Source organism: Oncorhynchus clarkii, chromosome 13 (assembly GCF_045791955.1).
Source record: "Oncorhynchus clarkii lewisi isolate Uvic-CL-2024 chromosome 13, UVic_Ocla_1.0, whole genome shotgun sequence".
Lineage (NCBI taxonomy): Eukaryota > Metazoa > Chordata > Actinopteri > Salmoniformes > Salmonidae > Oncorhynchus > Oncorhynchus clarkii.
This window is the reverse complement of record NC_092159.1, coordinates 17,201,482-17,223,822: the sequence shown is the minus strand read 5'-3', so window position 1 is coordinate 17,223,822 and position 22,341 is coordinate 17,201,482. Positions and strand designations below refer to the sequence as shown.

Here is a 22,341-nt window from a genome sequence, read left to right as displayed (position 1 = left end):
GATTTTTCACAATTAATTGTAGAATATTTAATTTAACACATTACTGGATATATTAAGTCCTTTCGGTATGCAATAATGTTTCTGTATAATTATATGCAAGTATAATTCTTACATTCAAATACTTGTTTTACTCAAAATTGTAAAACTATAGTTTTGCAAGAAGAACAAGAAGAACAACAGGAGACAGACAGTACACACACCCAGTGACTTATTATGGAAGATTAGCTTTTATTGTACATATGTCATTTCCCCAATGTACACATTATATAATAATTCTGGAAACAAAACGCTCTGAGGAACATCCAAGAAAATGCACGAAACAAAAAAATAAGCGAATGCGTGATAGTTGTCACGCTCGGTCTGCAATTGTTGACATTTTGTATAAATGGACAAATTGTATAAATGGATCGTGGCATTAACCTGTTCGCCATGTTTAGCTCGCTCAGACATACTCACTGAAGCCGTTATAATAAAAAAAACAGTGTCTGAAACCAGAAAAATGCCAAAAACAAGAAGAAAAAAAAGAATTTAAGGAACATTTCTTCAACAACATGTAAATGGAAATGCATATATTATATACAACGTTGTAAACTAAGAATCTGAAAACACTGGTTAGAAAAAACAAACAGCAAAACAAGGTGTTGTTGAGTAAGGTGCCATGTCTGATGCACGGTAAATACATGCTCTTCAACATCGCCTATTTTTCAGCATATCGGTCTGCAAGGCTAATATTATTATTATTAAGTGTACAATTGTTACCACACAGATGACCTTGTAGAACTTGTGTGTCCAGAGCTTTTTCTCAGACGGACATGTTTTCTTTTCTTCCACATATCAGTTGTGGCCCTAACCTAGTTCTAGCCATACAGTTATCAAACTTTGACGTAAGCTATTTGCTTACACTGGCCAGCCTTTTAGTAAGTTACTTTACACGTATAATGCACTGTACTGCGTCTTTGCATAGAAATACATGTCTTGTAAAGTGTTTTGACAGAAAAGGACTTCAAATGTTCCTCCCAACGACCAAGCTTTATTATGAATTCGTCAGTAATGAGACCAACAAAAAAAATGACTAACCAACCAGGTGAAGAATACAGCTGCCTCAGGTGTTTCTGTGGTATTTCTAGTTAAATCAATACTTAAAAATATACTTTTTTTTCAGAGAGTAATAAAATATTGAACCACTATATAGTTCCTCTGTAACAATTTTAGTAAGAGGAGAATCTGTTTTAAAGATCCCCAGTTGAACCCACATTCCCCTTTTTACTACTTGCCTCGGCAAACACCGAGTTACAAACAGACCCGCTATTGGTCTTCCCTTCATCAGCCCAATCGAAACCTCTAGCCACACAACTACATGCCTTAGAAATAAAGTGATACGCATGTTTTACATACATATGATATTGCAGATAACCTATAATTTTTTTTTTTAAGAACCGTACTCCATACTATCTGGGTCATGTTCATTAGGACACACAACTGAAAATGTTTAGCATTTCCGTTGCTAAACAGGAAAGTTCAACATTAACCAAGTCGGTAACATTTTCCAGTCACATTTTTTTAAGTATCTCAACGTTTCAGTGGAATTGTGGGCCTAATCAACGATTGCAATTTCCATTTTGAAATTAAAAGGTTTGAACATGTTTGGAGACAGCAAATGCAACGCTTGTGGGAAATATTGGGACGGCAGGGTAGCCTAGTGGTTAGAGCGTTGGGCTAGTAACCTAGTAAATTTGAATCCCCGAGCTGACAAGGTACAAATCTGTCGTTCTGCCCCTGAACAAGGCAATTAACCCATTGTTCCTAGGCCTTCATTGAAAATAAGAATTTGTTCTTAACTGACCTGCCTAGTTAAATAAAATAAAAATCAGGTGCTTCTTTGCATCATGCAGTGTTTCTTACCCCTAAATGACCAATAAAACTCCTGAATACTGTAGTCCTTTATTCATCTTCCACACTTCATAGGCCTGCTAGGGTGAGTCTACAACCTATTCCCACCAGTCAGGAGGGCACCCCTTGTCCTTTTCCCAGGCCCACCCTAACCTCTCTGGGGGCGGTCAGACCCAAACGCCCTCTCACCGAAGCGTTGGTTCCTTGTCTGGTGCCCGTGCATTCTCAAGGCCTACACAGTGTCACACATCACAGCACCCCAGGCTAACCTGGATTTCCTTTTTCAATATCAAGGCCTACTGTAGATCTGGGTTCAAATACGATTCAAAATCATTTCATATACTTTATTGGGGCTTGACTGAGCTTGCCTGGAGCAATGGAACCAGAAAAATGTTCACAAATGTTAAACTCTGCCCACCTGGTGCTCCAAGCAGGCTAAAGTTGCTGAAACCTTTCAAATAGTATTTGAACCCAGGTCTGTTCCTATAACATACTGTACTCTCTATGTTAACTGCAAAGAATTACTAGGAACCACCAGACCATATTATCACACGTGGAATATGAGGGTATGGTTAGGTAGGGGTGAATATGTCAGTTCTATGCAATGAAAAATAAAAACTGTTACAATGTAATATTCAAGAGAACACCTAACGAACAACTCCAAGCTCAGTAAAAAGGTAAAACTACTACTGCATGTTAGTTGCACATAGTGTAACAATGTTGAAGGTTTCGATATCTCATATCATCCTACAGGAGAACAAAAAAAAGTCATGGTATTTTGCATGAATGCTTTTTACAGTATCATGTATGAGAACAGTAATACTGGGTCACAGCCTCTCAATAGCATTAGGCCTATGTGACCGTCCACAGTTGCCATAGTCCCCATCTGTACAGAGGCAGCATAATCGATACTCTGTACGCACAGTTGCCTAGAAACAACATTTCACGCATCTCAAAACGCCAGTTGAAATTAGCCACACAGAATCACAGATTACATTATGTGCACCATACTTTAAATAGACAGCAGGTTTCATGTCATATCGAGCTAATATTGACAATCAGTTACCCACAATCAGACTTGTGCTTTGTGTAACCCAAAACTTACACCACACTGTTCTTTAGTACAATTACGGATGCCTTGGTTACAGTCGCTCAGGACGACACAAACTCGACTTTTGATTGGCAAAGGCCGGACACACACACACACACACACACACACACACAGCTGTGTTATGCAGGGTCACGACGGGAGGAATTATACTGCAAAAAAAATGACCAAAATAACAACCAGCGAGAAATACATTTTTTGGACCATGTTTTTGGATTGCCGTGCTGCTCGATGCGCGTCAACACCAGAACCACAAGGCTAGAACACTTTCATTTCAAAAGGAGAAAAGCAAAACAGTATATAGAGTTTACATACAGTACTGTACATACTGTTTGGCAAAGGCTATTCCATCTTAGTGCTTCACATTGAAACTACGGTATGGTGCCTGCATTATGGCAGACTATGTAAACACACACAGGGAATTATTCTCCATGACCAGACACTAAGGTCAGTACAGAGAAAAGTAGTGTTCGTAATATTTGCTTCTTGTGTGTATTCATGTATATTTGTCTGCTACAACATCCTATGCCGTAAAAACTGTTTTAGCTTCATCAACTTTTAAAATATTTTAAAAAATTGGCCAACTTCAAGTCAACCTTTTCCCATTTCATCATAAAAATCCATAGAAAAAAACAATCATTAAAAACATAAAACTTGAGAAGGGGTGGGCACGGGGCAACGTGCTGTAGTAGCATACAGTTGTCTGATCTGATTCATAAAAGCTTAATATCCTGATACATCTCTAGTATAAAAAGTAACTTCATTTCTCTCTATATAAATCTCCTATAGATACACCACAATGTCCATATCCCCTCCCCCCTCATTCCAATGTATCCTACATTGACTCTTACTGTGGACTATAGAGTACATTATAGTTTAGATCTTCCTAGAAGTATTTATACTCTAAAACCTCCTCAGGGAAACCTCAGAAAGGAATCAAGATGGTTTTCACTCCTCTCTCTCTCTCTTCCTCCTCCTAGGAAGGAATCACGCCTGGTTAGGGTCACGCCATCACACCTCCTCCCATCTACTCTTCCTCCTCCTCATCGTCATCTTCATCGTGGCAGTGGGTGATCTCCTGGGGGGTCTGGGGGAACATGTTGGGGGGTTTGATCTCACTGATGGACCGGGTCAGCTGGCTGCGGTTCTTGTTGCTACAGCACTCCAGGTCCTTGCCCTCAGTGCAGTGGCGGTTGCGCGTGGCCAGGGGGGACTCGGTGTCCGTGTCGATGTGCGCGTGCTCCACCGTTGACTCGTGGGGCATCTGGGAGGGGAGAGAGAGAGAGAGACAGAAACAGACAGTGCAAGAGAAGGTGAGAAGAGAGGCTACTACCAGAGCACTTCCAGTTGGCTAGCAGCTAGTAAAGAGAGTTTCAGCTCACCTAACGTAATATAATAATATTATTACCATGCGTTTAACTTGTTATATAGAATATTGATCACTGTGTGTATGTGATGTGCATGTTTCAGATAATATGTTTGGTAAAGACATTTGTATTGAAATGAGAAGATTACTCATACATACCAACTCTAATGTAAATGTCACTCTGCCTGTCAGTGTTTCAGCTAGATGGGTGCCAGACTTTGTAACGGTTCAGTCTAAGTTAATAAGAGTCAAGTACTGTATTTTTTTTTTATTAAATTAGCTAGAAATGTTGATTCATGTGCATCTATATTTTTAACCATCAATTTCTAACAATTACAGTTTTCCAATTAGCAAATGAAAAGGGCTGTATCTTACACTATTTTCTCTGCAACATTTTATTCCGCAAATGCTGCATTTCTCCCTTTTTTCCCGTAAACTGTTAACAGGAATCAACAAACTAATTCAATAGAGTGGCTCACCAGGACGTGAGCAGCTCTGAAGAGGTAGCTGAAGGGATAGTACAGGAGGTTGATGAAGGAGGCAGCGTACAGGTCAGCATAGCGCATCACCTGAGAGGCAAACAGAGTCTGTCTGGAGCCAGACCTGAACAGACTACCCATCATGCCGTAGCACATGTCCATGTCATGGGTCACTTTCTGGGGAGGGGAGAAGAACACTGGGTTTAGATACTCAGCCCGAAAGACGCTCTGACAATATTTCAAGCTCTGGTGGAAGAACGTGATGACCATTGTCAAATATTTTTTAAATGGATGGTATTGTACTCTTGTGTTACGTGTGTTCCGGTATTTCTAAACTTTCGATGGGACGGGAGGAGGATCATAGTATTTTCAGGATTTACTTAGGGGTTTTAAGACCATATAAGTCCACAGTTGGGAATGATTTGGTTGAAAGACAAAACTGAAACCTGTAACTATTCAGGAACACATGTGGACATATTTAATAATGTTTCTGTAGTTGCTATGGAAACGTGTAGAATCAGTACCTTGACCCTTCTCTGGAGAGCACTGATGTCAGGTCTCTCATTACTACTGCTGTCCAGATGCCTGGAGAGATGGATGAGAATGGGTAGAGGGCAAAGAGATAGAGAGAAGAAGGGGATTGGAAGTGAGAGAGCGTGAGAGAGAGAAGACAGTGCTAGTCACTATTATAAAGAGCAAGAGGGAAGGAGACAGGCCTATATAGTTAGATGACTGTTTCTAAATGGGCTGAAGTCTGACTGTGAAGCCGGTTATCATCAGACCGATGGGGCAAACCCTGCAGACTTTGGCCCAAGGAGACACACACACACACGCACACACACACACACACGGAGCCGATGGTGACACACACCAACGCACGCACTCAAACAGTCGTTGACGCACACGCCAGGTGCAGGGGCAGCCTAGAGAGCGAGCAGAGGGGCGTTGTAGGGGAGTAGACGGTGCAGTACTCACTTGTAGAGCTCTGCCAAGAAAATGTCCAGGCCCTGCAATTCCTCAAATAACGCTGTAAGACAGAAGAGGAAAAAGGAGGCCAGGGTCAGTCTCAGTCACAACATATTTCCCTCCTCCCTTAAAATCAGCGGTGGAGAAAGTACAGATACCACAAAAAAACAACGCAAGTAGTACTTTAAAGTATTTTTTTTACACCACTGCCCTTAAATCACAGGTGTTGGCTCACTCTTGTTCCATCTGTTGCTTTTTCACTCTCCCCCTCTTTATCTTCCCTTCTCATTCCCCCTCTCCCTGGCACGCTGTCACTCACAGGCCGTTGAGAGGTTTACGAGGGCATTTTACAGCTACAATGACACGTCACAGTTATATTTGTGTATGTGTGCCTGTGCATGAATGTGTGTGTGTGTGTGTGTGTGTGTGTGTGTGTGTGTGTGTGTGTGTGTGTGTGTCACTGCTATAGTATACATCACTTGACTAATTAATACCCCTTGACTTTTTCTACATTTTGTTGTGTTACAGCCTGAATTTAAAATTGATTAAATTGAGATTTGGTGTCACTGGCCTACACATAATTTCCCATAATGTCAAAGTGGAATTATGTTACGACATTTTTACAAATTAATTTAAAAAAATGAAAAGCTGAATTGTCTTGAGTCGATAAGAACTCCACCGCTTTCTAATGGCAAGCCTAAATAAGTTAAGATCCCTCAGTCGGCAGTGAATTTCAACCACAGATTCAACCACAAAGACCAAGGAGGATTTCCAATGCCTCGCAAAGAATGGCACCTATAAAATGAAAAAGCAGACATTGAATATCCCTTTTGAGCATGGTGAAACTATTAATTACACGTTGGATGGTGTATCAATACACCCAGGCACCACAAAGATACAGGCGTCCTCACGGATTTCACCGTGAGGCCACCATGACTTTAAAACAGTTAGAGTTGAATGGTTGTGATAGGAGAAAACTGAGGATGAATCAACAGCTTTGTAGTTACTCCACAATACTAACAAATGACAGAGTGAAAAGAAGGAAGCCTGTACAGAAGAAAAAAATATTGAAAAATATGCACAAAAATAAAAATAAACTTTACGTCCTGAATACAAAGTGTTACATTTGGGGCAAATCCAACACAACACGTCACTGAGTACCACTCTTCATATTTTCAAGCATGGTGGTGGCTGCATCCTGTTATGGGTATGCTTGTCATCAGCAAGGACTAGGGAGTGTTTTTAGCATAAGAATAAATAGATAAGCACAGGCAAAATCCTAGAGGAAAACCTGGTTCAGTCTGCATTCCAACAGACACTGGGAGACAAATTCACCTTTCAGCAGGACAATAATCTAAAACACAAGACCAAATATACACTGGAGTTGCTTACCAAGATGACATTGAATGGTCCTGAGTGGCCAAGTTACAGTTCTGACTTCAACTGGCTTGAAAATATATGACAAGACTTGAAAATGGTTGTCTAGCAACGATCAACAACCAATTTAACAGAGCTTAAAGAATTCTTTAAAGAAGAATGTGAAAATGTTGTACAACCCAGGTGTGCAAAGCTCTTAGAAACTTACCCAGAAAGACTCACAGCTATAATCACTGCCTAAGATGGTTCTAACATGTATTGACTCAGGGGTGTGAATACTTATGTAAATGAGATATTTCAGAGTTTCATTTGAAATTAAAACACAAAAATGTTTTCACTTAGTCATTATGGGGCTTTGTGTGTAGATGGGTGAGAAAAAAACATATTGAATCCATGTTGAATTCAGTCTGTAACAACAAAATGTGGTATAAGTCAAGGAGTACGAATACTTTCTGAACATGCCATTTAGCAGTCATGCTGCATACATTTTACGTACTGGTGGTCCCGGGAACCAAATCCATAACTCTGGCGTTGCAAGCACCATGCTCTACCAACTGAGCTACAGAGGACCAGTGCTCTCCAGTGTGTCCATCAGCCATTTTTATGTACGAGTATCTGTGTGTCTGCACACGTCTGTCTGGCTGCTTGCATGGAAATGTCCACCCGTCCTTTTGTGTGTGTGTGTGTGTGTGAGAGAGAGAAAGACCGCGTGCGTGTGAGACTCACAGCTCTTGTCAGTCCAGACATGCAACTCCTGGGCCAGCTCGGGGATGACGAGGAAGGTCCTCCAGCCCTGGCGTTTCTTGGACTTGAGGATGTCCCCGAAGATGTGGTCTCCGATGTAGACGATGTCCTTCCCCTTGGCCCCCAGCAGGTCACACACGATGTCAGAAGAACCTGGGCGAGAGAGAGACATATTGAAATGTAGATGTTACTGGACGTTATTGTTTGATTAAAGATTTGTACCACGTTTTTTTTCGATTCATACCATTGTTTTGTTTTTAGGGAACCCGGACCCTGGAGAACAGTGAACGTTGTTGAGAAGACTATGCTGGCTAAATAAAGGTCAACTGGGATCCATCTTGTTTAGAAGTACTCTGCTAGTTAGATGATTTGTGAAGTTGGCAGTGCTGTCTGGCGGTTTGTGCTGTGAGTCAGTGCATGTCCCCAGGTATCTTACCTCCAGAGTAGACGATGCCATGGTGCAGGGGTCCGGTGTAGGTCCCGATCTTCAGCCGCCCTGTCGTCTAACACCAGAGAACACATGGAACAGTAGCCTCACCGCAAAACAATGTCAAGTATATGTATTCATTATGGATCCCCATTAGTTCCTGCCAAAGCAGCAGCTACTCTTCCTGGGGTTTATTATAGATCCCCATTTAGTTCCTGCCAAAGCAGCAGCTACTCTTCCTGGGGTTTATTATAGATCCCCATTTAGTTCCTGCCAAAGCAGCAGCTACTCTTCCTGGGGTTTATTATAGATCCCCATTTAGTTCCTGCCAAAGCAGCAGCTACTCTTCCTGGGGTTTATTATAGATCCCCATTTAGTTCCTGCCAAAGCAGCAGCTACTCTTCCTGGGGTTTATTATAGATCCCCATTTAGTTCCTGCCAAAGCAGCAGCTACTCTTCCTGGGGTTTATTATAGATCCCCATTTAGTTCCTGCCAAAGCAGCAGCTACTCTTCCTGGGGTTTATTATAGATCCCCATTAGTTCCTGCCAAAGCAGCAGCTACTCTTCCTGGGGTTTATTATAGATCCCCATTTAGTTCCTGCCAAAGCAGCAGCTACTCTTCCTGGGGTTTATTATAGATCCCCATTAGTTCCTGCCAAAGCAGCAGCTACTCTTCCTGGGGTTTATTATAGATCCCCATTAGTTCCTGCCAAAGCAGCAGCTACTCTTCCTGGGGTTTATTATAGATCCCCATTAGTTCCTGCCAAAGCAGCAGCTACTCTTCCTGGGGTCCAGCAAAATGAAGGCAGTTTATAACATTTTAAAAACATTACATTCACAGATTTCACAACACACTGTGTGCCCTCAGGCCCCTACTCCACCACTACCACATATCTACAGTACAAAATCCATGTGTGTGTGTGTATAGTGCATATGTTATGTGTGTGTGTATGCATGTGTCTGTGCCTATGTCCCTGCAGTTCCATAAGCTGTATTTATCAGTTTTTAAATCTAATTTTACTGCTTGCATCAGTTACTTGATGTGGAATAGAGTTCCATGTAGTCATGGCTCTATGTAGTACTGTGCGCCTCCCATAGTCTGTTCTGGACTGCGAAGAGACCTCTGGTGTCATGTCTTGTGGGGTATGCATGGGTGTCCGAGCTACATGCCAAAGTATAAGTAGTGATGAAGTCAATCTCTGCTCCACTTTGAGCCAGGAGAGATTGATATGCATATTATTAATGTTAGCGCTCTGTGTACATCCAAGGTCCAGTCATGCTGCCCTGTTCTAAGCCAAGTCCCTTTATGTGGCATCTGACCAGAAGACTGAACAGTAGTCCAGGTGTGTCAAAACCAGGGCCTGTTGGACCTGCCTTGTTGATAGTGTTGTTAAGAATGCAGAGCAGCACTTTGTTATGGACAGACTTCTCCTCTTAGCTACTGTTGTATCAATATGTTTTGACCATGACAGTTTACAATCCAGGGTTACTCCGAGCAGATTAGTCTCCTCAACTTGCTCAAATTATAATTCTTTAGAAGTTGTACTTCACATTGTGTGACCGATCAGGCTACCACACTACCAGGCTACCACACTACCAGGCTACCACACTACCAGGCTACCACACTCAAAAAAGTCTTGGCACTGTGTTCTGACAGAACCCGTTCTCCGTCTATGTGAGTGTAGAGGTGTGATGGTGTAATTACTCACTGTGTCGACTTGTCTGAGCACCGTTCCCTCTCCAAAGAACAGAGGCTTCCTGGCGTCCACCAGAATCAGGTCAAAGTAGGACTGCCACGGCCGGTGGGATGTCCCGTGCTGCAACAACACAGATTCTGGTCAATGCGTACCGACTATAGTTAACTACATGCATCTACATAAATTAACAAGATTTCACGTCTACGGGAGAACGCCGTGTATGAATGTTGAAATGATTCTCTTACCTTTGGGCCGTGGGGGAAGTCAAACAGGTATGTCATGATCTTCTGTGAGAAAATGTAACAACATAACGAGTCTATTAGTCATCTCATTTAAAATGTCTGTGTGACTGGGACAGATACCGCAGCTATATGCCCCAGTTCAGTACGCAAACACGTCACCCCAGTTTCATATGCAAACGTAACAGTATGCCAGGACATGTTTTGTGAAGCTGTGTGTACGTTTGCTTTGCATATTAAATGTTGTTCTGCATGGACATTTAACAAGGGAGGACATAACTATTGTTTTGGACTCTGAAGGATGTATGTTACTGTGCATGTGAAGCGTCCATTCCTCTGTCTGTCTGTGTGTGTGTGTGTGTGTGTGTGTGTGTGTGTGTGTGTGTGTAAACAGTGGACCTGGGCACTTAGCGTGGTCAGTACTGTGTACTCACGTGTGTGTATTTGTAGTCACTGTTGGTGGCCAGGAACACCTTGGCTACTTCATTCATTCTACTCAGCAGGAGAGGCAGCTTAGCCTTCATGAGAGAGAGAACACTAAATATTACAAAGCCATTGTCATATACAGTGCGTTCGTACAGACATACAGACAGAGACGCAGAGTAAATGTTAACTTCTCATCAGGTTTTGAAGTCGTCGTGCCAGTGTGTTCCCGCAGGAATACGACACAAGTCGAGACGCTAAAGGGGCTGGTAAAATGTTAATGTGTGTACTTACGTCTCTCACTACGTACTTTTCAAGGTTCTCTACTGTCTTTTCCTTCAGGGTGCCCTGGAAGACAGGACTACCGGTAAATGGGTTGAAATACGTAGAAAAATAACAAGCACACATCTATACATCACATAAAATGTCTTCTTCATAATGACACTCAGCGTAAACCCATGTCAATCATTTTCAGGGTACATACCATTAGCACGACGATAAACAGTAAATGATTGCTTCAAGATAAAGATAATCACTTCAATACCTTGAAATGGAAGTAAAGTGAATTGAAGTGAACAAATGATTGCACTGTGATAGACTTCCTCATCGCGCTACCTTGAAGTGGACCCAGTCGACGGCGTCGCGGATGTCCTGGAACATGCTCTTGAAGGACATGAAGAGGTCGCCATCTTTAAAGCCAGTCTCACAGCTGAGGTAAGGGGGGAGGAGAGGGACACACAGAGCCAGTGGACAGGCCAAGGCCAGACAGAGAGCTTTGCTTTTAAACGCTAGTAGCCATTTTTCACTACATTTTTTGGTTTTGTTTTGCTTTTAAATGGGATAGTCTTCCCTTGTTTGAGGTGGTTTCCAGCCAAACAGGAAAGCAATCTCCCCCTAAAAGACCAACAACTCGTTTCAGAGGAGAAGACATGCAGCCATTCCATTGCAGATCACATCATCACACAAAGAATTCATTAAAACTATCGCTAACAAATTATTGTATAATTATATCGAGACGATAGACATGATATTACATCATGCCAGATGATTAGTCATTACAGGTAAATTTAAATAATAAAAGTAATGAAATCTGAAAATATGGAATTAAGTTACTGCATGCATTCGTGGAATGATTAGTATGGAAGACCAATAATCATTCAGAGAGCTGAGTAATCCTAATAAAGTATCTGGTTTATGACACAATAAAAGGGTGGTTCTATTACTCAACTACTGGCTTAACAGGGTTAGGGCTAAAGTATTGGAGGATTTTTATTGGAGATATGGACCTACCCTGTTGTCATGTTGTCTAATTGGCTTATCAAATGTTGCCATGTCATATCCAGGAATTACTTGTATATAACCCACAAGACAAATAAGGTGGGTAGGGTGACTAGGGATTCCTTACCTTGCATATCTGTCACAGTTTGAGAAGAAGTCCACGAGGCAGGCAAAGAGGTAGGTCTCTGCAGAGAGAGGGAAACTGTACTGTAAAATCAATCGAGTGTCAATAAAGTTGAGTTGAACTCCATGGCCTTGCCTCAAACTGTGCTCAGACAAAATGGAGGGCATGTCTGGGCTTGTCCCTCTTATGAATGACAGTTGAATCTAGATGGAGATAAACACATTTTTAAATAATTGAATGGCTCTGGCATGGACAGAATCTCTCCTCCTTCTACCTGGCAAGTTGAAGAGAGTGTTGAGGATATAGAAACGTTCAGTATCGTCACGCTGGATGAACTTGTTCGGGTATAGCTCCCGTATTTCAGGTCTGGGGAGAGAAGAGAAAAAGAAAATGCAACGTCAGGAGAATTTCTTGGCAGGTAGACCGGGATCTAACCTTCAAAAACCCGCTCAATGATCCGGGGAGAAGGGGACGTAGGGAGGACACTGCGAGAAGGTTAGGAGAGCGTTGGGTTCACCACTTACCCTCGTAGGAAATTGAAGCCGTGGACACAGACCAGGATGTTGCCGTAGGCGTCCACCTTTAACAGGTTCCCATACAGGGTGTCAAACACCAGGCCTCTGAAGAAATACAGAGAAACAACATCATTCCGTCAGTTAGAATATCTAGAAACGGTTGATACATGATCTTTAAAAGCCCATCAGACAATCTACCTAGCTACAACCAGGACCAAATTAGAAACCCACATCCAGGTATAAAAATAGCATTAAAACGTCCTCACCATGGCAACAACATGGCAACCATGATGTGATAGGTAATAGGTACCTTGTAATAAAGTACAGCTGGTGCCCCGTTGACATCGAAGCGTTTTCCAGTTTAAAAATATATAAATAGCAGTATATCACCATGGCAACAACATTAACGGTACGATGTGATTGGTGGTCACCTGGTGGGGAAGGCGGGGTCGTAGACGAAGCTGAGCAGCTCCTGGGGGTAACCGATGTGGACCAGGCGCTCCACGGTTAGCTCAAAGCCCAGGGACTCATACTCTGGAGATTTGTACACTGGAGAATAGGAACACAGACAGACGTTAGCATTTAACACAAGCCGGTGTAGACTACAGAGTCACACAGCAGCACTCCACGATGCCTATACAGGGACGTAATTACACTGAAGCCATACATTTAGGAGAAGGACGTACGAGGAAATCTAATCGCCTGTTTGCGAACGGACCACTTTGTAAATAGCAGCCTCCCATTTATCCTCAACCAGCCAATGTGGACCCATTCACCTTGACTAGATAACAGCATGTCAGCTACCGCAACGTGACATGATGGTGATGCAACGTGAGACAAGTATTTTAAAAATAACTCTAACCGTCAGGGTATCTGGGATACTGTTGGTAATAACATAGCCTAGCCCCTCTCCCCTGAAAGTGCACATGCTCGGGCACACACACACCGAGCGCAGGGGCCTGAATACCCTAGGATCTAATCCGTGGAGAAACAGGATCCATCGCTCAACTCTGGACTCTGATACTAATGAGGCCCGTGGAGACGATGACATTCAGACGCCAAACAACCAGGCATCTCTAGGGCCCTGTTCATTAGGGCACGTGACAGAAAACAGTTTACACGGTTTTGCAACGGAAAAGGATAATAAGCCTTTCTTATTGGGCAGGTCCATTTAGTCCCCACCTTTTTGTCTGTTTGGTGCCTAATGAACACACCCCCAGGCCTGGCGAGCCAAGCCATGGGTGAAAGGGAAAAGGAGAGAGGGATACAATGTCCAGGCCTGGGCCAGAGGGGCCTATCAGCCGATGAGAATGCTAACTGACATTGGAAGAAGGCTCTGTCAGATGGTATTCATATAAAGGGTGTTTTTCCACATTAGGTCCAGTCAGGCTGCAGGAGGGGAGGACTTGGCTGATGCTTAGAGGGAGCAGGAAGGACAATGTGGGGATAGGCTAGCTAGCGCTGAGACCCCAAACATGGAAGGAATAGGCCTGGGCAAATGTGTCTTACTGAGTTAGCGCGCGTGCACACACACACACAGACGGACAGACAGAGTGACAGATATAGAGAGAGAGAGAGATACAGACAAAGGAGTGTGAATCCCCATCTTGGAGTAATGTGTGTGCGCGCCCAATTGTGTGTTCTCTCCCTCCCTCTCTGGTGAGTTTAAATGCCCTGTGGTGTCCCAGTGTCCCTGGCTGGCTAGCGAAGCAGAGGAGTGGTGGGCATCATGCCCAGTGCTGCAGCCTCCAAGAGTCGCACAGTCCTGGGCCAGACTCCTCCATTCAAATACCCCCACCTTTCCTCTCCTCATCCCTGCCTCCATTTCCCTAAGCTCTGTGGCTGTTACAAAGAAACCTATTTTAAGAGTATTTTCCCCTCTGCCACCTTCCCGATCAGCTCTCTCTTTGGTTGGCCCGGTGATGAGCAGAGTTCTCTCTCTCTCTCTGCACTGTCCACTGCTGTGACCTTCAGACAGCTTTAGCTTAAACACACACAGGCGTGGAAACACACGCACAGCCTATTTATGTCTGTATATATATATAACACAGTCTAGTCCAGGGATAGGAATCGTTGATGGAAGTGGGGGTCACAAAAAACAAAAAAAACAAACAGAACTCATGAGGGTGGGTCTGCGTACCTACATCCACACCCCAACTTTCAAGCAAAACATTTCAGCGCCCCCCCCCCCCTCGTGACAGCGAAAATAAAAAAAAAGTATGCTTTTTTTTCCTTCTTTTTTAAAAACAATTCCTGCAATTCTACACATTTTTCCATGGGGCGAACAGAAAGGTTTGCAGTTTTTAACATGATAACTGGCCCCACCCCGGTCTCTAAATTTGGTCATGGTTACTACAAGTTTAAATAGGTGAACGCTAGACTAATTTACCAATCTATAAAAATAAATAAAAATCCCTGACATTTCAAAATTGCACCTTGTGTGTTCTATTATTCTAAATCTTGGGGGGTGAAATTGTTCCGTGGCCCGCCGGTGGCCCATCCCTGGTCTAGTCCATTAGATTTACTGGTCTGGGACCATGTTTAAGTTGAAATAGTTGATTTGTTTACTCATAGGTGAGGGGTATACCTTACATTTGGGACGAAAGTGACCCTGGAGGGCTGTAAATTCTAGCCTAGTCACTCACTCACACACACACACCTTAAGGGGTATAATTATCAGTCAATGACTGCATCAGGAGAGGAGGATTTAATGGATCCCCAAGCTTAGTGTGTGTTTATGTTACCAAGCTATAATTTACTACTTTCCAATGTCACTTTCGTCCCAAATGTAACGTATACCCCTCACCTATGAGTAAACAAATCGTGTGTGAGAGAGAGAGTGAGAGAGTGAGTGAGTAGGGTAGAATTTATGTAAGCTCTACCCCTCAGCTACAGGTAAACAACTTAACTCTAACTAGAATATGGTTGTAGACCTGTAAATCTATTGGACTAGACTGTGCTATATACAGATACATAAACAGCCTTCATCCCAAATGGCACCCTATTCCCAATAAAGTGCACTAATTTTGACCAGAGCCCTATGGCACCAGGTCAAAAGAAGTGTACTGTAATCGGGAATAGGGTGCCATATGGATCGTAGCCATAGCTTATGACATATGAAGTGTCTTCTGTACAACTTCCTGGTTGCTAATTATAGGCCTAAGTAATTATATAGCTGTATCGGAGGTGGGTCCAGACATCGCTGTCACTCAGACAGCAATATCTTTATTAGACAGCAACACCTTGTCAAAATAACATAAATTAACATGAGCACTGTTAGTAGCTTGGGCTCCGCTCTACCAAAGGCTAAGAGTTAGCATAGCATAGTCTAGCTTATTCCAAAACGAATGGCTTTCAGGCTAATCACGATGCTACAATAGAACAGTGAAAAATAACCCCGTGCCCCATAGAACTAACAGGTCGACAGTGTGGCTCCAGTGTCATTTGAGCTTCTCAGAACAGTGGAGTCTCTCACTAGGTGGTTTTCAGAACAGTGTGTGTGTGTACAGTGTGTGTGTACAGTGTGTGTGTGTGTGTGTACAGTGTGTGTCATTTGAACTACAGCACAGTGAAGCCTCTCTATGTTGTGTTTTCAGAACAGCGACAGATGTGTCAGCCAGCGTCGCCGGGGGCATCTAGTTACCACGGTAATGTGCCAGAGGCAAGTGGGCAGGGAGTGTTAGGCCAGACAGAGCTGTCATCAGTGGATGATTTCACGACCTTTGATATAAACCACAGTTAATAACGGATGACCTATCATCGAAGGGCATGGTTCAACTAATGCCCTTTGCTTTTATCAGGCATCGTGGTCTTGATGTGGAAATACGGTATCGTAGTGACATGGATAGATGGGAGGACATTTGATCTCCTCTGTGTGACACAAAGCTATTGACAGAAGGCCTATATCATAGAGGAACATGGTTCAACACTGACCAGAGATCACGGTCCTAATACGAACATACAGGAACACCGTCTGGTTATGGTCTATTTACAGTCAGAGGATTTCTTGCACATTTAACCATGCTGTATGAAAACAATTGTGGACAATTCCTAACAGCCCCCTGTTTAAATCCTCACTAGAAACAGAAACCAATGTATAGCCTACCTGCTGCCGTGAGAAGTCGTCCCAGTGAGGGGTCTGACTCCTCAGGCGTCAAGTCCTATCACCATTGGTCAAGACACTATCTAGCTAGCTAAACGTGCTTCAGTGACTCAGCTAAGTGGAGGGTTGGTAATTCATCTATAAATACAGTGTGTGTGTGTGTGTGTGTGTGTGTGTGTGTGTGTGACTTTGAGGAGGGGGTCATCCCTAGGGAAAGGGGATCGCTTGTACCCGCAAACACATGGCCCATATCCCATTTCCATCATCTGAGGGCAGATTTTACAGACGCTCAACTGTTGACATGTAGCCTCTTTATATGGGACGGCCCATAACCAAGTGATGATGTTTACAAGATGCCAGGGCTATCGTATGGCTTCACTAAATGCTCGAGTTGCGACCGAGCACGACACAGCGACACCTCAGCCTCCTGCCGGTCACTGGGGAGAACCTCATCTAGGGTTCTGGTGCGTCTTGCGGTTACAATCGGGCACGGACTCATGTCAACGCCATCATTTAGACATTGTGTCAAGTGATGTCCCCTAACTGACTTTAGCATTCATGTGGTTGACAGTCAGGTTACAGACAACCTATTGTCACTTAGAAAACTATTAGAGAATTAGTGCTACTTTAAAAAATATATTTTTTTTACTATTACTTACTGAAATACAGAGAAACTGTACTAGTGTTAATATTTAGAAAGTGAGGATAGTCTTAGCCATTCACTTGAGGTCAAAGAGTTTTGTTGTTTGCATATTCCAATGACAGAAGAGACTAAAAACAATACATAAACTGACATCTAAATCAGATTACAGATTCAGTTAACGCATTTTCCTCCGTTACAGTATCCTTCTGAAGAACTCATCACCTTTTTCCATCATCGCTGTACCCCAAGAAACCTACACCTCCCCTGCCCTTCTACCCACCACCCCTAGTCCCCAGTGAGTCTGGTCTGGGCTTATCGAATGACATGTGAGCCCCTGTTCTGACCCGGTGTACTTTGTCAACAAACACTGAAAGAGAAATCAATATGGCCGACGACTAGTTGCTATGCCAACCAAACTAGAGTTGAGCCTACATTGTAAAGTAGTGACGGTGGGCTGAGTGCACCCACACACACACACTGTAAAGAAGTGTTAATGGCCAGGGCATCGACTGTAGTGCACTTACCGGCTAGAGTGTAATCCATATCGAAGCCAAAACATTTAATCTTCTCCATGGCCAAGCTTCTGTTTACAAAAACTCTAAAAAGGGAGGAAACAGAAAGATAGAATCAGAAGTGTGATTTTGAGAGACATACTTTTTTGCCCCACTGTATTTAGTCAGCCACCAATTGTGCAAGTTCTCCCACTTAAAAAGATGAGGCCTGTAATTTTCATCATAGGTACACTTCAACTATGACAGACAAAATGGGAAAAAAAATCCAGAAAATCACATTGTAGGATTTTTTATGAATTTATTAGCAAATTATGGTGGAAAATAAGTATTTGGTCACCTACAAACAAGCAATATTTCTGGCTCTCACAGACCTTCTTTAAGAGGCTCCTCTGTCCTCCACTCCACATTAATGGCACCTGTTTGAACTTGTTATCAGTATAAAAGACACCTGTCCACAACCTCAAACAGTCACACTCCAAACTCCACTATGGCCAAGACCAAAGAGCTGTCAAAGGACACCAGAAACAAAATTGTAGACCTGCACCAGGCTGGGAAGACTGAATCTGCAATAGGTAAGCAGCTTAGTTTGAAGAAATCAACTGTGGGAGCAATTATCAGGAAATGGAAGACATACAAGACCACTGATAATCTTCCTCGATCTGGGGCTCCACGCAAGATCTCACCCCGTGGGGTCAAAATAATCACAAGAACGGTGAGCAAAAATCCCAGAACCACACGGGGGGACCCAGTGAATGACCTGCAGAGAGCTGGCACTGCCAGGGACTCAAATCCTGCAGTGCCAGACGTGTCCCCCTGCTTAAGCCAGTACATGTCCAGGCCCATCTGAAGTTTGCTAGAGAGCATTTGGATGATCCAGAAGAAGATTGGGAGAATGTTATATGGTCAGATGAAACCAAAATATAACTTTTTGGTAAAAACTCTACTCGTCGTGTTTGGAGGACAAAGAATGCCGAGTTACATCCAAAGAACACCATACCTACTGTGACGCATGGGGGTGGAAACATCATGCTTTGGGGCTGTTATTCTGCAAAGGGACCAGGACGACTGATCCGTGTAAAGGAAAGAATGAATGGGGCCATGTATCGTGAGATTTTGAGTGAAAACTCAAATCAGCAAGGGCATTGAAGATGAAACGTGGTTGGGTCTTTCAGCATGATCCCAAACACACCGCCCGGGCAACGAAGGAGTGGCTTCGTAAGAAGCATTTCAAGGTCCTGGAGTGGCCTAGCCAGTGTCCAGATATCAACCCCATAGAAAATCTTTGGAGGGAGTTGAAAGTCCGTGTTGTCCAGCAACAGCCCCAAAACATCACTGCTCTAGAGATCTGCATGGAGGAATGGGCCAAAATACCAGCAACAGTGTGTGAAAACCTTGTGAAGACAGAAAACATTTGACCTCTGTCATTGCCAACAAAGGGTATATAACAAAGTATTGAGAAACTTTTGTTATTGACCAAATACTTATTTTCCACCTTACATTTGAAAATAAATTCATTAAAAATCCTACACTCTCTCATCTTTTTAAGTGGGAGAACTTGGTGGCTGACTAAATACTTTTTTGCCCCACTGTACAAGAGAGTTCTACCTCTGTGTGTGCAAGGAGAACATTAGGATAAATTGCCTCTCACAGAAGAAGAATGAGCAGAGGTATTTTGGGGATTAAATCATATATGTTAGCCATCCAGTGATGGCTAACGTGGTTCTCGTTTTGAAATATAGCCTAACAAACATCTACAATTGATATGCATGGCCTCTAAACAGATATTAGAAACAATCTGGCACAGACAATGAAGTCAGTAAGCTCCTATTTTCTCTAGCCTTACAAGGCACGTTCCCACATGTCTTAAAAACATAGGAATTTGAGTATTAGACAGGTAGACTCGCTGTCTGAGCTTTTTAATCTTTTAAAATGCATTATTAGCCCTTAGACAGTGCATTGCTTCCTACAGGGTAGGTTCACAAGTGCACACTATAGCAAAACATTTAGCAATGGACAACAAAAATTAGCGTTTCTTATTGGACACGATCCATCCCTGTTTCAGTCTGTTTGGTACCTAATGAACATGACACTCCATTCTGCATAGACAGCATGTTTACGGTGGCACCTCAACTAGCTCAACTGTTCCCGGTGTTAAATCTGAAGGCACGGCAGGGGGGTCTGCATGGCCGGAGTGGTCGGCATTGTTGGCATATCCTGCCTGACACTTTCTGATCCAGCCATCTCCAGTGGCAGGCCAGGCCAGGCAGCTCCAGTGGCAGGACAGGCAGCTCCAGTGGCAGGCCAGGCAGCTACCACAAAACAACTTATACTGCAAAGTAACTTGTATAAAAAAGATTAAGCTACACATAGAATTTTGCAATTTCTTTATAAATATGTTGGTATTCAAAAAAGGTCTCCAGATGTTTTCACGCACAAATCAACATAATTAATCTAGCCATTTGTTTTATATTTCATACAACTAGTAAATCCAGTTCAACTACTACATATCTGTTAATGAGATTGAAAACATGTTGACAGAAATTCCACAAACTGGTTTTTCTTTGCTCCGAAACAGTCAATCAACATCTATGACACAATCCTCATTTCCACAACACCCTAACACTACCCTTTTCCTACTCAGGGAAATAGTAGGTCCGGGACGATACCAGTATCGCAATACTCATTAGTATTGTGGCAAAATAAATAAATAAACAGATTTACCTTCTTTACAAAAAAAAGTCCTATTGTTGGTAACAGACATCATGTTGTCATCAAGTCACATTTATATATTTTCCAAGCTATAGAACACAATATTTTAAATACAGCAGGTTTTTAAAAGGAGCAAAGAATGATCTTCTTTGTGTTTTTATTTTTACCATGGAAAACCTATTCACTATGATCGAATACTCATACTAACCACACTAATGTACTATTTGTGACTTATGTAGTATGTAGTATGCTTACTGGTCATTGTATGGATATAGTTAGTATGCCAAAAGTTCCGGAAGTCATACTAAAAATCGCCAAAATACGAAGTATACAAGCAGTGGACACTATTTCCGTTATTTTAGGGCCCATAATGCAAAATGGGCGTGGCTTCACAACATTTTCAGATTTGAAAAAGAAAATGGTGGAAAATATGCAGCTAAAGTACAGCGAGAAAGGATACAAAGTCATTGCTTTCACTAATTAAGACAAATGTTAAGAAAATGTTGAGCAATGTAATAAAGTAATGACTTTTAAAATAAGTTACATTACACGTTATGTTGGCTGACAGTTAGCTAACCTTACGAACCGCATAGCATATCATCACAGCAGTATGCAAGCTAGCTACCGTCCTAAAGTTAGTTGGCTACTAACATATCGAAATTTGCCAGTTAGTTATATAGCATATAGTTAATATACTAACTACCCAATGTTTATTGACATGATTATTCACTTCATTCTTAGCTATGTGGTTTAGTCATTGTGCATTCTCAACAGGCATTGCTAATTCTGTCTATCTACTCCGATTTCAGAGCACTCTCGTCTCATCAGAGGGCGCGTTGTAAATTCACACTGGCTATCTTCTCCAATTTCAGAGCACTCTAGTCCGAGTGTGCCAGAGCGCAGAATAACTGATGAATTTATGAACGCTCAACACCCATTGAATATGGCCGGTGTCAAACGTTGGCTAAAGAAAAAGTGTTGCCAGCAGCACAGTTAGTCACCAACGCTCTGGATAACCAGCTCTGCTAGGGCGAGTAAAATAAGGTGACCAGATTTCTGAAATGAAAACCGGGGACATTTCCAGTTCGGCGGTCAATAAATAATTAAAATATCCAATGTTATTATCTATTAAATAAAAAAAGAGGTACAATTCCGGTATTTAGTCTAACAGGCACATAGTGGCACACTGTGACAGAGAAAACAACTATATTACTATATTACAGAAACACTACAGACAAGACAGAACCGATCTGAACAGCCATTCAGTGGTCCTGCTAGAATAAGAGCAAAATTGAAAAAAAAAGACAATAGTATGTGTGAAATACTTAACATAAAGAAATAAGATGCTGATGAGATTGGTAACTACATAATATACTTATACCAACCTAATCTGTATATTTCTCAGAAGAATGTATCTTATTCAGGATTGCTGTGTGTTTGGCCAGCTTCTTCATGAACTCCTGGCAGGGGAGGTTAAAGTTGGTCTTCACAATAAGCGTGGCCTTGATGGTAGGAACAGTGAACCTATTTCTTGCTGCTGTCCATAGATCATTCATTTGGGAGAACACTCTCTCGACTGGTGCATTACCTCCAGGTAAGCACACGACAACAGACGCTAATCTAGCGAGGTTAGTGTGTGGGATGGCATTCTCTTTGAAGTGGGTAACCACCGTGCTCCATCTCTGACTGAGCGGTGTCTCCGATGTTTTCCATTCTTCAAGCGATTCCCCCCTTTAGGAAC

At 42.6% G+C, this 22,341-nt stretch overlaps 1 protein-coding gene across 3 annotated transcripts in view; it reads right to left on the bottom strand.

Annotated features, from left to right (window-relative positions):
• Positions 1-204: 204 nt before the first annotated feature.
• The window catches only part of LOC139424524 (cytosolic purine 5'-nucleotidase-like), a 32,974-nt gene continuing 10,837 nt past the window's right edge, over positions 205-22,341 (bottom strand). For 2 of the 3 annotated variants that reach the window (XM_071176450.1, XM_071176451.1), the window contains 16 exons: positions 17,904-17,977; positions 13,066-13,183; positions 12,644-12,739; positions 12,394-12,485; positions 12,123-12,180; positions 11,333-11,426; positions 11,012-11,065; positions 10,729-10,812; positions 10,301-10,342; positions 10,068-10,175; positions 8,367-8,433; positions 7,913-8,083; positions 5,819-5,870; positions 5,368-5,428; positions 4,844-5,020; positions 205-4,262 (listed from right to left, as the gene is read on the bottom strand). In XM_071176450.1, coding sequence (XP_071032551.1) covers positions 4,026-4,262; positions 4,844-5,020; positions 5,368-5,428; positions 5,819-5,870; positions 7,913-8,083; positions 8,367-8,433; positions 10,068-10,175; positions 10,301-10,342; positions 10,729-10,812; positions 11,012-11,065; positions 11,333-11,426; positions 12,123-12,180; positions 12,394-12,485; positions 12,644-12,739; positions 13,066-13,183; positions 17,904-17,977 — 1,585 coding nt within the window. In that variant the 3' untranslated portion in view covers positions 205-4,025. The remainder of the gene's footprint in view (positions 4,263-4,843; positions 5,021-5,367; positions 5,429-5,818; positions 5,871-7,912; positions 8,084-8,366; positions 8,434-10,067; positions 10,176-10,300; positions 10,343-10,728; positions 10,813-11,011; positions 11,066-11,332; positions 11,427-12,122; positions 12,181-12,393; positions 12,486-12,643; positions 12,740-13,065; positions 13,184-17,903; positions 17,978-22,341) is intronic. The other variant, XR_011635951.1, reaches the window with a different exon arrangement.